At 49.2% G+C, this 13318-nt stretch overlaps 1 protein-coding gene across 27 annotated transcripts in view; it reads left to right on the top strand.

The window, feature by feature from the left end:
* Positions 1 to 13318, top strand: part of UBAP2L (ubiquitin associated protein 2 like) — a 756258-nt gene that overhangs the window by 99936 nt on the left and 643004 nt on the right. For all 27 annotated transcript variants that reach the window (XR_011200006.1, XR_011200008.1, XR_011200009.1 and 24 more), the window contains 2 exons: positions 10680 to 10881; positions 11764 to 12038. Coding sequence is in view for 22 of the 27 variants with exons in the window: in XM_069218134.1 (XP_069074235.1) it covers positions 10680 to 10881; positions 11764 to 12038 (477 nt within the window). In the remaining 5 variants the exon portion in view is untranslated. The remainder of the gene's footprint in view (positions 1 to 10679; positions 10882 to 11763; positions 12039 to 13318) is intronic.

Genomic DNA, 13318 nt, shown 5'->3' with positions numbered 1-13318 from the left:
ACTTTTCAAGTTATTCACAAATAGCTGTTTTAAAAGTGGACACTTAGTGCAATTTTCACAGTTCCTAGGGGAGGTAAGTATTTGTTAGGTTAACCAGGTAAGTAAGACACTTACAGGGCTCAGTTCTTGGTCCAAGGTAGCCCACCGTTGGGGGTTCAGAGCAACCCCAAAGTCACCACACCAGCAGCTCAGGGCCGGTCAGGTGCAGAGTTCAAAGTGGTGCCCAAAACACATAGGCTAGAATGGAAGAAGGGGGTGCCCCGGTTCCGGTCTGCTTGCCGGTAAGTACCCGCGTCTTCGGAGGGCAGACCAGGGGGGTTTTGTAGGGCACCGGGGGGGACACAAGCCCACACAGAAATTTCACCCTCAGCGGCACGGGGGCGGCCGGGTGCAGTGTAGAAACAAGCGTCGGGTTCGCAATGTTAGTCTATGAGAGATCTCGGGATCTCTTCAGCGCTGCAGGCAGGCAAGGGGGGGATTCCTCGGGGAAACCTCCACTTGGGCAAGGGAGAGGGACTCCTGGGGGTCACTTCTCCAGTGAAAGTCCGGTCCTTCAGGTCCTGGGGGCTGCGGGTGCAGGGTCTCTCCCAGGCGTCGGGACTTTAGGTTCAAAGAGTCGCGGTCAGGGGAAGCCTCGGGATTCCCTCTGCAGGCGGCGCTGTGGGGGCTCAGGGGGGACAGGTTTTGGTACTCACAGTATCAGAGTAGTCCTGGGGTCCCTCCTGAGGTGTTGGATCGCCACCAGCCGAGTCGGGGGTCGCCGGGTGCAGTGTTGCAAGTCTCACGCTTCTTGCGGGGAGCTTGCAGGGTTCTTTAAAGCTGCTGGAAACAAAGTTGCAGCTTTTCTTGGAGCAGGTCCGCTGTCCTCGGGAGTTTCTTGTCTTTTCGAAGCAGGGGCAGTCCTCAGAGGTTGTCGAGGTCGCTGGTCCCTTTGGAAGGCGTCGCTGGAGCAGGATCTTTGGAAGGCAGGAGACAGGCCGGTGAGTTTCTGGAGCCAAGGCAGTTGTCGTCTTCTGGTCTTCCGCTGCAGGGGTTTTCAGCTGGGCAGTCCTTCTTCTTGTAGTTGCAGGAATCTCATTTTCTAGGGTTCAGGGTAGCCCTTAAATACTAAATTTAAGGGCGTGTTTAGGTCTGGGGGGTTAGTAGCCAATGGCTACTAGCCCTGAGGGTGGGTACACCCTCTTTGTGTCTCCTCCCAAGGGGAGGGGGTCACAATCCTAACCCTATTGGGGGAATCCTCCATCTGCAAGATGGAGGATTTCTAAAAGTTAGTCCCCTCAGCTCAGGACACCTTAGGGGCTGTCCTGACTGGCCAGTGACTCCTCCTTGTTTTTCTCATTATTTTCTCCGGCCTTGCCGCCAAAAGTGGGGCCTGGCCGGAGGGGGCGGGCAACTCCACTAGCTGGAGTGTCCTGCTGGGTTGGCACAAAGGAGGTGAGCCTTTGAGGCTCACCACCAGGTGTGACAATTCCTGCCTGGGGGAGGTGTTAGCATCTCCACCCAGTGCAGGCTTTGTTACTGCCCTCAGAGTGACAAAGGCACTCTCCCCATGGGGCCAGCAACATGTCTCGGTTTGTGGCAGGCTGCTAAAACTAGTCAGCCTACACAGATAGTCGGTTAAGTTTCAGGGGGCACCTCTAAGGTGCCCTCTGTGGTGTATTTTACAATAAAATGTACACTGGCATCAGTGTGCATTTATTGTGTTGAGAAGTTTGATATCAAACTTCCCAGTTTTCAGTGTAGCCATTATGGTGCTGTGGAGTTCGTGTTTGACAGACTCCCAGACCATATACTCTTATGGCTACCCTGCACTTACAATGTCTAAGGTTTTGCTTAGACACTGTAGGGGCACAGTGCTCATGCACTGGTACCCTCACCTATGGTATAGTGCACCCTGCCTTAGGGCTGTAAGGCCTGCTAGAGGGGTGTCTTACCTATACTGCATAGGCAGTGAGAGGCTGGCATGGCACCCTGAGGGGAGTGCCATGTCGACTTACTCATTTTGTTCTCACCAGCACACACAGGCTTGTAAGCAGTGTGTCTGTGCTGAGTGAGGGGTCTCTAGGGTGGCATAATACATGCTACAGCCCTTAGAGACCTTCCCTGGCATCAGGGCCCTTGGTACCAGAGGTACCAGTTACAAGGGACTTATCTGGATGCCAGGGTGTGCCAATTGTGGAAACAATGGTACATTTTAGGTGAAAGAACACTGGTGCTGGGGCCTGGTTAGCAGGGTCCCAGCACACTTCTCAGTCAAGTCAGCATCAGTATCAGGCAAAAAGTGGGGGGTAACTGCAACAGGGAGCCATTTCTTTACACCCTGCACTTACAATGTCTAAGGTTTTGTTTAGACACTGTAGGGGTACCATGCTCATGCACTGGTACCCTCACCTATGGTATAGTGCACCCTGCCTTAGGGCTGTAAGGCCTGCTAGAGGGGTGTCTTACCTATACTGCATAGGCAGTGAGAGGCTGGCATGGCACCCTGAGGGGAGTGCCATGTCGACTTACTCATTTTGTTCTCACTAGCACACACAGGCTTGTAAGCAGTGTGTCTGTGCTGAGTGAGGGGTCTCTAGGGTGGCATAAGACATGCTGCAGCCCTTAGAGACCTTCCTTGGCATCAGGGCCCTTGGTACTAGAAGTACCAGTTACAAGGGACTTATCTGAATGCCAGGGTGTGCCAATTGTGGATACAATGGTACATTTTAGGTGAAGGAACACTGGTGCTGGGGCCTGGTTAGCAGGGTCCCAGCACTCTTCTCAGTCAAGTCAGCATCAGTATCAGGCAAAAAGTGGGGGGTAACTGCAACAGGGAGCCATTTCTTTACACAAGCCCCCCCCAGCCCACAGGCCAGGAGACTCAGCCCAAGCTGGGAGAGTCTTCCTAGTCTGTCAGGCGAGGAAGAGTAGGAGAAATAGGCTGGTTAGTTGCAGGGCCTACTCTGCCTTACATCCTTCTGTTCAGGTCATTCCCTTTGGGGAACTGACCTACTTCCACAGTGATAGGACCTAGTCTGAATTGCCTCTTGTCTGCCTCTTCAATGTCTCCACCCATTCTTTCTATCTTGGTCTTAGAGGTATCCACCTCTGCTAACCTTATCTTGGCCAGGGTTACCCCTAGCTTACCCAGAGAGGTTACCCAGAGCTGGAGTAACCCCACCATGACCAATAGGGTCAGGGGGCCTAACTTGCTATTTGGCATGGGGTCAGACCACCATGCTAAGGATAGTGCAGCCATAAAGGCTAACACCCAGCAGAGGCCACTGACAGCTGTCAGTGCCCAGAACCACACCTTTAGCTCTTCACCTAAAAGGGAAGGGGCTAAGTTACAGGCTTCTTTGGGTTCAGGTTGCCTGTCTGCTGTATTGGAGTGGGGGGTTACCACATCTTGTAGTAAACACCCTTCTTCCACTCTTTCTTCTGTTAGCTGAGGAGCCACCCACTCAGACTTAACAGTTGCCTGACTAGCCAGGACTTCTTGTGGGTCAGGTTGGACTTTATCAGGGCCATTTTTGGAGTTCTCCCCTACTGGAGCAGAATCTCCTTGGCTTGCTGTAACCTTGGCTAAAGGTTGTCCACCCTTCCTACTCTGTTTTCTTTTCTTCTTCTTCTGGGGCCTGCTTGCATTTACTGCAGAGGCAGGACTTCCAGAATCCTTGGGAGAGGACTGGCACTGGACCAGTTCCTCTCTTGAGCTCTGACTAACCTCTGGGTAGTCATTTCCAAGGAGACAATCAAGGGGGAGGTCTGTACTGACTACTACCCTTCTCCAGCTAAGAGTGCCACCCACTTCTATGGGCACTAAAGCCACAGGCCTCTTAGTGACCCTGTCTAGGCTAACTCTTACCCTGGCAGTCTCACCTGGGATGTACTGGTTTGAGAGCACCAGCCTGTCATGCACAATAGTGTGACTGGCACAAGTGTCTCTCAGGGCAGTGGTTGGGATTCCATTCACCAGTAGGTGGTGGAAGTGTCTACTTCCCTCTGGAATCTCCAACTCACCTGTTGGGCCCTGTTTCCAGTTGAAGGCTAGGAAGACCTCCTCATCTGAGGAGTCATCTCCCATGGCTACACTGGTTACCCCAGGAATTTTGTTCTGGGGTTTGTTTTTGGGACAAGAAGTGTCCTTGGTGTGGTGCCCAGACTGTTTACAGTTGTGGCACCATGCCTTAGTGGCATCCCAGTTCTTACCCTGGTACCCACCTTTGTTTTGGGTTGTGTCCTGGGGCCCACCCACCTGTTCTGGTTTTTGGGGGCCTACAGAGGACTCTTTTTCTTTGTTTCTAGTGTTACCCACTTTCTCCTGGGGAGTTTTTGTAACCCCTTTCTTTTGGTCACCCCCAGTGGAAGTTTTGGTTACCCTAGTCTTGACCCAGTGGTCTGCCTTCTTTCCCAATTCTTGGGGAGAAATTGGACCTAGGTCTACCAGATACTGATGCAACTTTTCATTGAAGCAGTTACTTAAAATGTGTTCTTTCATAAACAAATTATAAAGCCCAACATAGTCACACACTTCATTTCCAGTTAACCAACCATCTAATGTTTTTACTGAGTAGTCTACAAAATCAACCCAGGTCTGGCTCGAGGATTTTTGAGCCCCCCTGAATCTAATTCTATACTCCTCAGTGGAGAATCCAAAGCCCTCAATCAGGGTACCCTTCATGAGGTCATAAGATTCTGCATCTTTTCCAGAGAGTGTGAGGAGTCTATCCCTACACTTTCCAGTGAACATTTCCCAAAGGAGAGCACCCCAGTGAGATCTGTTCACTTTTCTGGTTACACAAGCCCTCTCAAAAGCTGTGAACCATTTGGTGATGTCATCACCATCTTCATATTTTGTTACAATCCCTTTGGGGATTTTTAGGATGTCAGGAGAATCTCTGACCCTATTTAAGTTGCTGCCACCATTGATGGGACCTAGGCCCATCTCTTTTCTTTCCCTTTCTATGGCTAGGAGCTGCTTTTCCAAAGCCAATCTTTTGACCATCCTGGCTAACAGGGGGTCATCCTCACTGAGAGCATCCTCAGTGATTTCAGAAATGCTGGACCCTCCTGTGAGGGAAGCAACATTTCTGACTATCATTTTTGGAGACAGGGCTTGAGAGGCCCTGGTCTCCCTATTTAGGACTGGAAGGGGGGAATTGCCCTCCAAGTCACTAATTTCTTCCTCTGTGAAGTCATCCTCAGAGGGGTTGGCTTTTTCAAACTCTGCCAACAGCTCCTGGAGCTGAATTTTGGTAGGTCTGGAGCCAATGGTTATTTTCTTTATATTACAGAGAGACCTTAGCTCCCTCATCTTAAGATGGAGGTAAGGTGTGGTGTCGAGTTCCACCACATTTATCTCTGTATCGGACATTATTTTGCTAAAAGTTGGAAGACTTTTTAAAGAATCTAAAACTGTTTCTAGAATCTAATTTCAAACCTTTAACAAACTTTTAACTCTAAAAGACAATGCTAAACAGGGACTTAACACACAAGGCCCTAGCAGGACTTTTAAGAATTTAGAAAAATTTCAAATTGCAAAAATGAATTTCTAATGACAATTTTGGAATTTGTCGTGTGATCAGGTATTGGCTGAGTAGTCCAGCAAATGCAAAGTCTTGTACCCCACCGCTGATCCACCAATGTAGGAAGTTGGCTCTGTATGTGCTATTTCAAAGTAAGGAATAGCATGCACAGAGTCCAAGGGTTCCCCTTAGAGGTAAGATAGTGGCAAAAAGAGATAATACTAATGCTCTATTTTGTGGTAGTGTGGTCGAGCAGTAGGCTTATCCAAGGAGTAGTGTTAAGCATTTGTTGTACATACACATAGACAATAAATGAGGTACACACACTCAGAGACAAATCCAGCCAATAGGTTTTTGTATAGAAAAATATCTTTTCTTAGTTTATTTTAAGAACCACAGGTTCAAATTCTACATGTAATATCTCATTCGAAAGGTATTGCAGGTAAGTACTTTAGGAACTTCAAATCATCAAAATTGCATGTATACTTTTCAAGTTATTCACAAATAGCTGTTTTAAAGGTGGACACTTAGTGCAATTTTCACAGTTCCTAGGGGAGGTAAGTATTTGTTAGGGTAACCAGGTAAGTAAGACACTTACAGGGCTTAGTTCTTGGTCCAAGGTAGCCCACCGTTGGGGGTTCAGAGCAACCCCAAAGTCACCACACCAGCAGCTCAGGGCCGGTCAGGTGCAGAGTTCAAAGTGGTGCCCAAAACACATAGGCTAGAATGGAGAGAAGGGGGTGCCCCGGTTCCGGTCTGCTTGCAGGTAAGTACCCGCGTCTTCGGAGGGCAGACCAGGGGGGTTTTGTAGGGCACCGGGGGGGGACGCAAGTCCACACAGAAATTTCACCCTCAGCGGCGCGGGGGCGGCCGGGTGCAGTGTAGAAACAAGCGTCGGGTTCGCAATGTTAGTCTATGAGAGATCTCGGGATCTCTTCAGCGCTGCAGGCGGGCAAGGGGGGGATTCCTCGGGGAAACCTCCACTTGGGCAAGGGAGAGGGACTCCTGGGGGTCACTTCTCCAGTGAAAGTCCGGTCCTTCAGGTCCTGGGGGCTGCGGGTGCAGGGTCTCTCCCAGGCGTCGGGACTTTAGGTTCAAAGAGTTGCGGTCAGGGGAAGCCTCGGGATTCCCTCTGCAGGCGGCGCTGTGGGGGCTCAGGGGGGACAGGTTTTTGTACTCAGTCTTAGAGTAGTCTTGGGGTCCCTCCTGAGGTGTTGGATCGCCACCAGCCGAGTCGGGGTCGCCGGGTGCAGTGTTGCAAGTCTCACGCTTCTTGCGGGGAGCTTGCAGGGTTCTTTAAAGCTGCTGGAAACAAAGTTGCAGCTTTTCTTGGAGCAGGTCCGCTGTCCTCTGGAGTTTCTTGTCTTTTCGAAGCAGGGGCAGTCCTCAGAGGATGTCGAGGTCGCTGGTCCCTTTGGAAGGCGTCGCTGGAGCAGGATCTTTGGAAGGCAGGAGACAGGCCGGTGAGTTTCTGGAGCCAAGGCAGTTGTCGTCTTCTGGTCTTCCGCTGCAGGGGTTTTCAGCTGGGCAGTCCTTCTTGTAGTTGCAGGAATCTAATTTTCTAGGGTTCAGGGTAGCCCTTAAATACTAAATTTAAGGGCGTGTTTAGGTCTGGGGGGTTAGTAGCCAATGGCTACTAGCCCTGAGGGTGGGTACACCCTCTTTGTGCCTCCTCCCAAGGGGAGAGGGTCACAATCCTAACCCTATTGGGGGAATCCTCCATCTGCAAGATGGAGGATTTCTAAAAGTTAGTCACTTCAGCTCAGGACACCTTAGGGGCTGTCCTGACTGGCCAGTGACTCCTCCTGTTTTTCTCATTATTTTCTCCGGCCTTGCCGCCAAAAGTGGGGCCTGGCCGGAGGGGGCGGGCAACTCCACTAGCTGGAGTGTCCTGCTGGGTTGGCACAAAGGAGGTGAGCCTTTGAGGCTCACCGCCAGGTGTGACAATTCCTGCCTGGGGGAGGTGTTAGCATCTCCACCCAGTGCAGGCTTTGTTACTGGCCTCAGAGTGACAAAGGCACTCTCCCCATGGGGCCAGCAACATGTCTCGGTTTGTGGCAGGCTGCTAGAACTAGTCAGCCTACACAGATAGTCGGTTAAGTTTCAGGGGGCACCTCTAAGGTGCCCTCTGGGGTGTATTTTACCATAAAATGTACACTGGCATCAGTGTGCATTTATTGTGCTGAGAAGTTTGATACCAAACTTCCCAGTTTTCAGTGTAGCCATTATGGTGCTGTGGAGTTCGTGTTTGACAGACTCCCAGACCATATACTCTTATGGCTACCCTGCACTTACAATGTCTAAGGTTTTGTTTAGACACTGTAGGGGTACCATGCTCATGCACTGGTACCCTCACCTATGGTATAGTGCACCCTGCCTTAGGGCTGTAAGGCCTGCTAGAGGGGTGTCTTACCTATACTGCATAGGCAGTGAGAGGCTGGCATGGCACCCTGAGGGGAGTGCCATGTCGACTTACTCATTTTGTTCTCACTAGCACACACAGGCTTGTAAGCAGTGTGTCTGTGCTGAGTGAGAGGTCTCCAGGGTGGCATAAGACATGCTGCAGCCCTTAGAGACCTTCCTTGGCATCAGGGCCCTTGGTACTAGAAGTACCAGTTACAAGGGACTTATCTGAATGCCAGGGTGTGCCAATTGTGGATACAATGGTACATTTTAGGTGAAGGAACACTGGTGCTGGGGCCTGGTTAGCAGGGTCCCAGCACTCTTCTCAGTCAAGTCAGCATCAGTATCAGGCAAAAAGTGGGGGGTAACTGCAACAGGGAGCCATTTCTTTACAGTAGCCATAAGAGTATATGGTCTGGGAGTCTGTCATGCACGAACTCCACAGCTCAATAATGGCTACACTGAAAACTGGGAAGTTTGGGATCAAACTTCTCAGAATAATAAACCCACACTGATGCCAGTGTTGGATTCATTAAAAAGTGCACACAGAGGGCATTTTAGAGATGCCCCCTGTATTTTACCCAATTGTTCAGTGCAGGACTGACTGGTCTGTGCCAGCCTGCTGCTGAGAGACGAGTTTCTGACCCCATGTGGTGAGGGCCTTTGTGCTCTCTGAGGACAAACAATAGCCTGCTCTGGGTGGAGGTGCTTCACACCTCCCCCCTGCAGGAACTGTAACACCTAGCAGTGAGCCTGAAAGGCTCAGGCTTCGTGTTACAATGCCCCATGGCACTCCAGCTAGTGGAGATGCCCGCCCCCTGGACACAGCCCCCACTTTTGGTGGCAAGTCCAGGAGAGATAATGAGAAAAACAAGGAGTCGTCACTGGCCAGTCAGGACAGCACCTAAGGTGTCCTGAGCTGAGGTGACTCTGACTTTTAGAAATCCTCCATCTTGCAGATGGAGGATTCCCCCAATAGGATTAGGGATGTGCCCCCCTCCCCTCAGGGAGGAGGCACAAAGAGGGTGTAGCCACCCTCAGGGCTAGTAGCCATTGGCTACTGCCCTCCCAGACCTAAACACCCCCCTAAATTCTGTATTTAGGGGCTCCCCAGAACCTAGGAAACTAGATACCTGCAACCTAATAAGACTGCTAAGCTGAAAAACCCTGCAGAGAAGACTGAGACACCAACTGCTTTGGCCCCAGCTCTACCGGCCTGTCTCCCCACTTCTAAAAGACACTGCTCCAGCTACGCTTTCCCCAGGACCAGCGACCTCTGAATCCTCAGAGGACTGCCCTGCTCTAGAAGGACCAAGAAACTCCCGAGAACAGCGGCCCTGTTCACCCAAGACTGCAACTTTGTTTCCAAAGGAGCAACTTTAAAACAACTGCGTTTCCTGCCGGAAGCGTGAGACTTGCTACTCTGCACCCGACGCCCCCGGCTCGACTTGTGGAGAAACAACACTTCAGGGATGACTCCCCTGCGACTGTGAGACCGTGAGTAGCCAGAGTTGCCCCCACAGCGACGCCTGCAGAGGGAATCCCGAGGCTCCCCCTGACCGCGACTGCCTGCTTCCCAGATCCCGACGCCTGGTAAAGACTCTGCGCCCCCAGGACCTGAAAGATCAGAACTCCAGTGCAGGAGTGACCCCCAGGAGCCCCTCTCCCTTGCCCTGGTGGTGGCTACCCCGAGGAGCCCCCCCCCTGCCTGCATCGCTGAAGAGACCCCTTGGTCTCCCATTGATTTCTATTGGAAACCCGACGCGTTTTTACACACTGCACCTGGCCGCCTACGTGCTGCTGAGGGTGTACTTTCTGTGCTAACTTGTGTCCCCCCCCGGTGCCCTACAAAACCCCCCTGGTCTGCCCTCCGAAGACGCGGGTACTTACCTGCTGGCAGACTGGAACCGGGGCACCCCCTTCTCCGTTGAAGCCTATGCGTTTTGGCCACCACTTTGACCTCGGAACCTGACCGGCCCTGAGCTGCTGGTGTGGTAACTTTGGGGTTGCCTTGAACCCCCAACGGTGGGCTACTTTGGACCCAAACTTGAACCCCGTAGGTGGTTTACTTACCTGCAAGAACTAACAAACTCTTACTCCCCCCTAGGAACTGTGAAAATCATAGGTGCTCACCAAACACCACGCCAGCTTTCTATATTTCCCCACAACATATTTATTTGAAAAAGCGTACTCCGATCTTAGGTACCTAAAAGTAAGTATCAAAATCGCTTGGGAAATGTAGAATCTGACCTGAGGATTAAACTTTATGAAATAAAACCAAACATTGAAAAGTAAGTTGCCAAGATGTAATAGAAATGTACATGCTGCAATTTTTTTTGTGTGCATTTTTTTCAATATACATTTTCAAAATCTTATGTAATGCAAGTATTTATTTGGTGTGTACTTGTTTGTGTATTTCTTCTGTGATTTCCTGATTTAATGTATACAAATAAAAGCGTACAATGAAATGTCTGCATGTCTTTTGGTGCATTTTTGTATTGCATTGTAGCAAAGAATCGTTGATGAAGGTGCTGGTTTTGTAGTTTAAAGGGGTAATTTGGCCGTCCAGTTGCAGTGTGCTAGTAATCTGCCTTGACACCAGTGGTACAACACAAAAGCCACATGTAGTACTGTCATGTAACCGTGAGTGTCCCAGGACCCCACATCAAAACAAATCATTTACCTTTGTTTTTCAGTGCCTAACCTCCTAGCAACTCTTTACTTTGTTTTAAAAATAAAAAATACACTTTTTATAACACCTTTTAGGTAAGCCTTCTTGGGAAAGGATTTGGTGACGTCGGGGAAGCCAAGGGTGGAAGCACAACTGGGTCCCAGTTCCTGGAACAGTTCAAGACAGCACAGGCCTTTGCTCAGCTAGCAGCTCAGCACTCACAGGCTGGAGGTGGAAACACTGGATCGTCCTGGGATCTGGCCCCTGCCCCTCAATCTTCTTCGCTGGTGCAGTACAGTAAGCAAGCAGTCTTTTTGGGATTATCGTTTGATGGTGTAGAGTTCCCTTGTTTCTTTGTGCGTCTGCAGTTAGCCATCTTCATGTATGGCTTTGAGACTGCCAGGTTTACCTCCCCAAGTGTCCTGAAAACATCTTTAACTCGAAAAATTCAGACTCTTCAACTGCTCTCAGCAGTGGGTTTTTTCATTTCTTTGATTTGGGCACATGCCATTAGAAGCAGCCATCTAACCTCGGCGATAGCAAGTAGTTACCAGGTCCAATGTTTGTTGCTCCTCCTGCTGCCTATATCCACGTGAATTGAGCCTACGTTTTTCAAATTAATGGTCTTTTGGAAGCAAGCCATAAAGCAGTACTTCTCGATGGGTTTTGGTGTGGAGTTGTATTGGATAATGTTCAGAAACAACCCCTCAACCCCCTTCACCAAACACTTGATAACCTTGGTTTGTTTTCGTGGGTATAGACAAGTGTCCCAGGAGTACTCTGGGTTAATTTTGGAAGGATTAGATAGCATATTCATTTCTTTCAAATAAATGTGAACTTGTTAACTAAAGGCATGTCACAGAATCCAATAACCATGCACATAACACGGGCATGTATAGTTCCCCATTTATTTAAGCTTCACCCTTTTTATGTAGCACGTTAGTTTCAATCTTAAACAAATGTTTTAAGGCTAAAGATGTGGAAGATGACATTTCAAGTTGAGATTCATTCTGGTCTTAACCTAGAGGTGGCTGAGGGATTTTAGGGGGACACCACTTCAGTAAGACTGGGAAGCAACCAAGTCTAAATTGCCAGTTTTAAACCATATGCCTTCATTCTGGGGAGATTACGGGAATAGTATTAGCCCCATTGCATTAAATGTTCTGGCTTATCTCCCAGATTTGAAGAGCCCGACTGAATCAACAATACAAGGTCCATTCACCAAGCGTCAGGCTTTCACTCCCACATCGATGATGGAGGTTTTCCTTCAGGACAAGCAGTCTGTGGTGTCTTCAGCATCCAATGTGCCTGCACCGCCTGCTTCACCTCTGCAAACTAAATCCAGTATGGTGCCACAGATGTCTCCTGGGTCTTCGGACAATCAGTCATCTAGTCCTCAGCCAGCTTTGCAAAAATTAAAGCAACAGAAGAAGAAAGCATCCTTAACTTCAAAGGTACAGAATATGCATGTCCTACTCCTCTCAAGACCAGCAGACAATATCTGTAGAGTAATCAAAACCTATCCTTTAAGGGACTTTAGTAATCCCCATTCCCTCAAACCGGCAATGAATATTATTATGCTGGGTGAGGGAGGCCCTTTGGTCCATATTGTGTACAGTGCTCTGGGGTGCAACAGTTAAATGCTTCTTGTTTGCACTTCCAGAGCACTGTAGTGTTAGAGGGGGCATAGATGCTTGGGCGGCTCCTTCTGCAATATAGATAGAGCCAATGTTGCTACATTTGCATATGGGGTGTTTGGGGGTGGGGGGGGGGGTCATGACCCCAATCAAATGAGGGTTACATGTTGCCTCTGCATTTCCTGTGTTATAGGCACTGTCTAAATCAGTCAAAAGTCACACAGTTAAAAATCGAGATTCGGGCAATTTTCTGGCATACCAGTAGACCATTCCTGATTCTCTCCATAATCTGGAAAGGGGGACAGTGTATGCAAAAGAAAATGGAACATTAGCTGGGGGCTCTCAGTCATCTGCTGGGCTGTAGCCTAATGCTGCTTGGTCACAGAACCTGTACTCAGTTTTTATTGTGCTGTGCTCTGTTTGGTAACCCTACTTTTTTGAAAAAATGGAATCCATCTCTTTTCGGGGCATTAGCTGCTTTATTTGGGAATTCTACACTGTTGCGCACAGACAGGACTGCTTCCATCAGAATATAGTTCACATCTGCCACAAATAAGGGGCGCTGCAGCTTGTATTTTGGCTTTTGATAGTTTTCATTTACATGAAAATACATGCCTCATGGTTTTTGATGATGGAGCTGTTGCCTGACGTACTTCTCTGATAATTATATTGTGGTAGATGTTGGGTCCTGCAAATTCATCCTTTTACAAAACATACCCCAGATGTCCAGAATCCAGAGAAATGTATTGGTCTCCCTTGGCTGGCCCGTAAGTGTCTCCAGTGAAGCCTCAAGTCTGAAAGTGACATTAAGCAGTCCATAAATGGCAGCGCTTGTCCTGATGACATCACTTCATCACCCCTTGAAGTATCCGGATCCAGACCCCGTGAAGCTTCACTCTTTGTGTTTTTTTTTTTTTCGTTTTTTTTTTTCCAATGGATAATCTGTTTTAGATTTAGATGTTTTGCTGTTGTCTGTTTTGGGCGAAATCTTTAACCTTAAAGTCCTAATAAGCTCTGTTGCGAATAAATGTAATCGACCCCACTAATGTCTGTACATGGTTTCTTCCATGACTCAACAATTCCTGGGCCTCACGAGC

This window comes from Pleurodeles waltl, chromosome 12, assembly GCF_031143425.1.
Source record: "Pleurodeles waltl isolate 20211129_DDA chromosome 12, aPleWal1.hap1.20221129, whole genome shotgun sequence".
NCBI classification, from domain to species: Eukaryota; Metazoa; Chordata; class Amphibia; order Caudata; family Salamandridae; genus Pleurodeles; species Pleurodeles waltl.
This window is presented reverse-complemented; position numbering and strand designations above follow the sequence as displayed.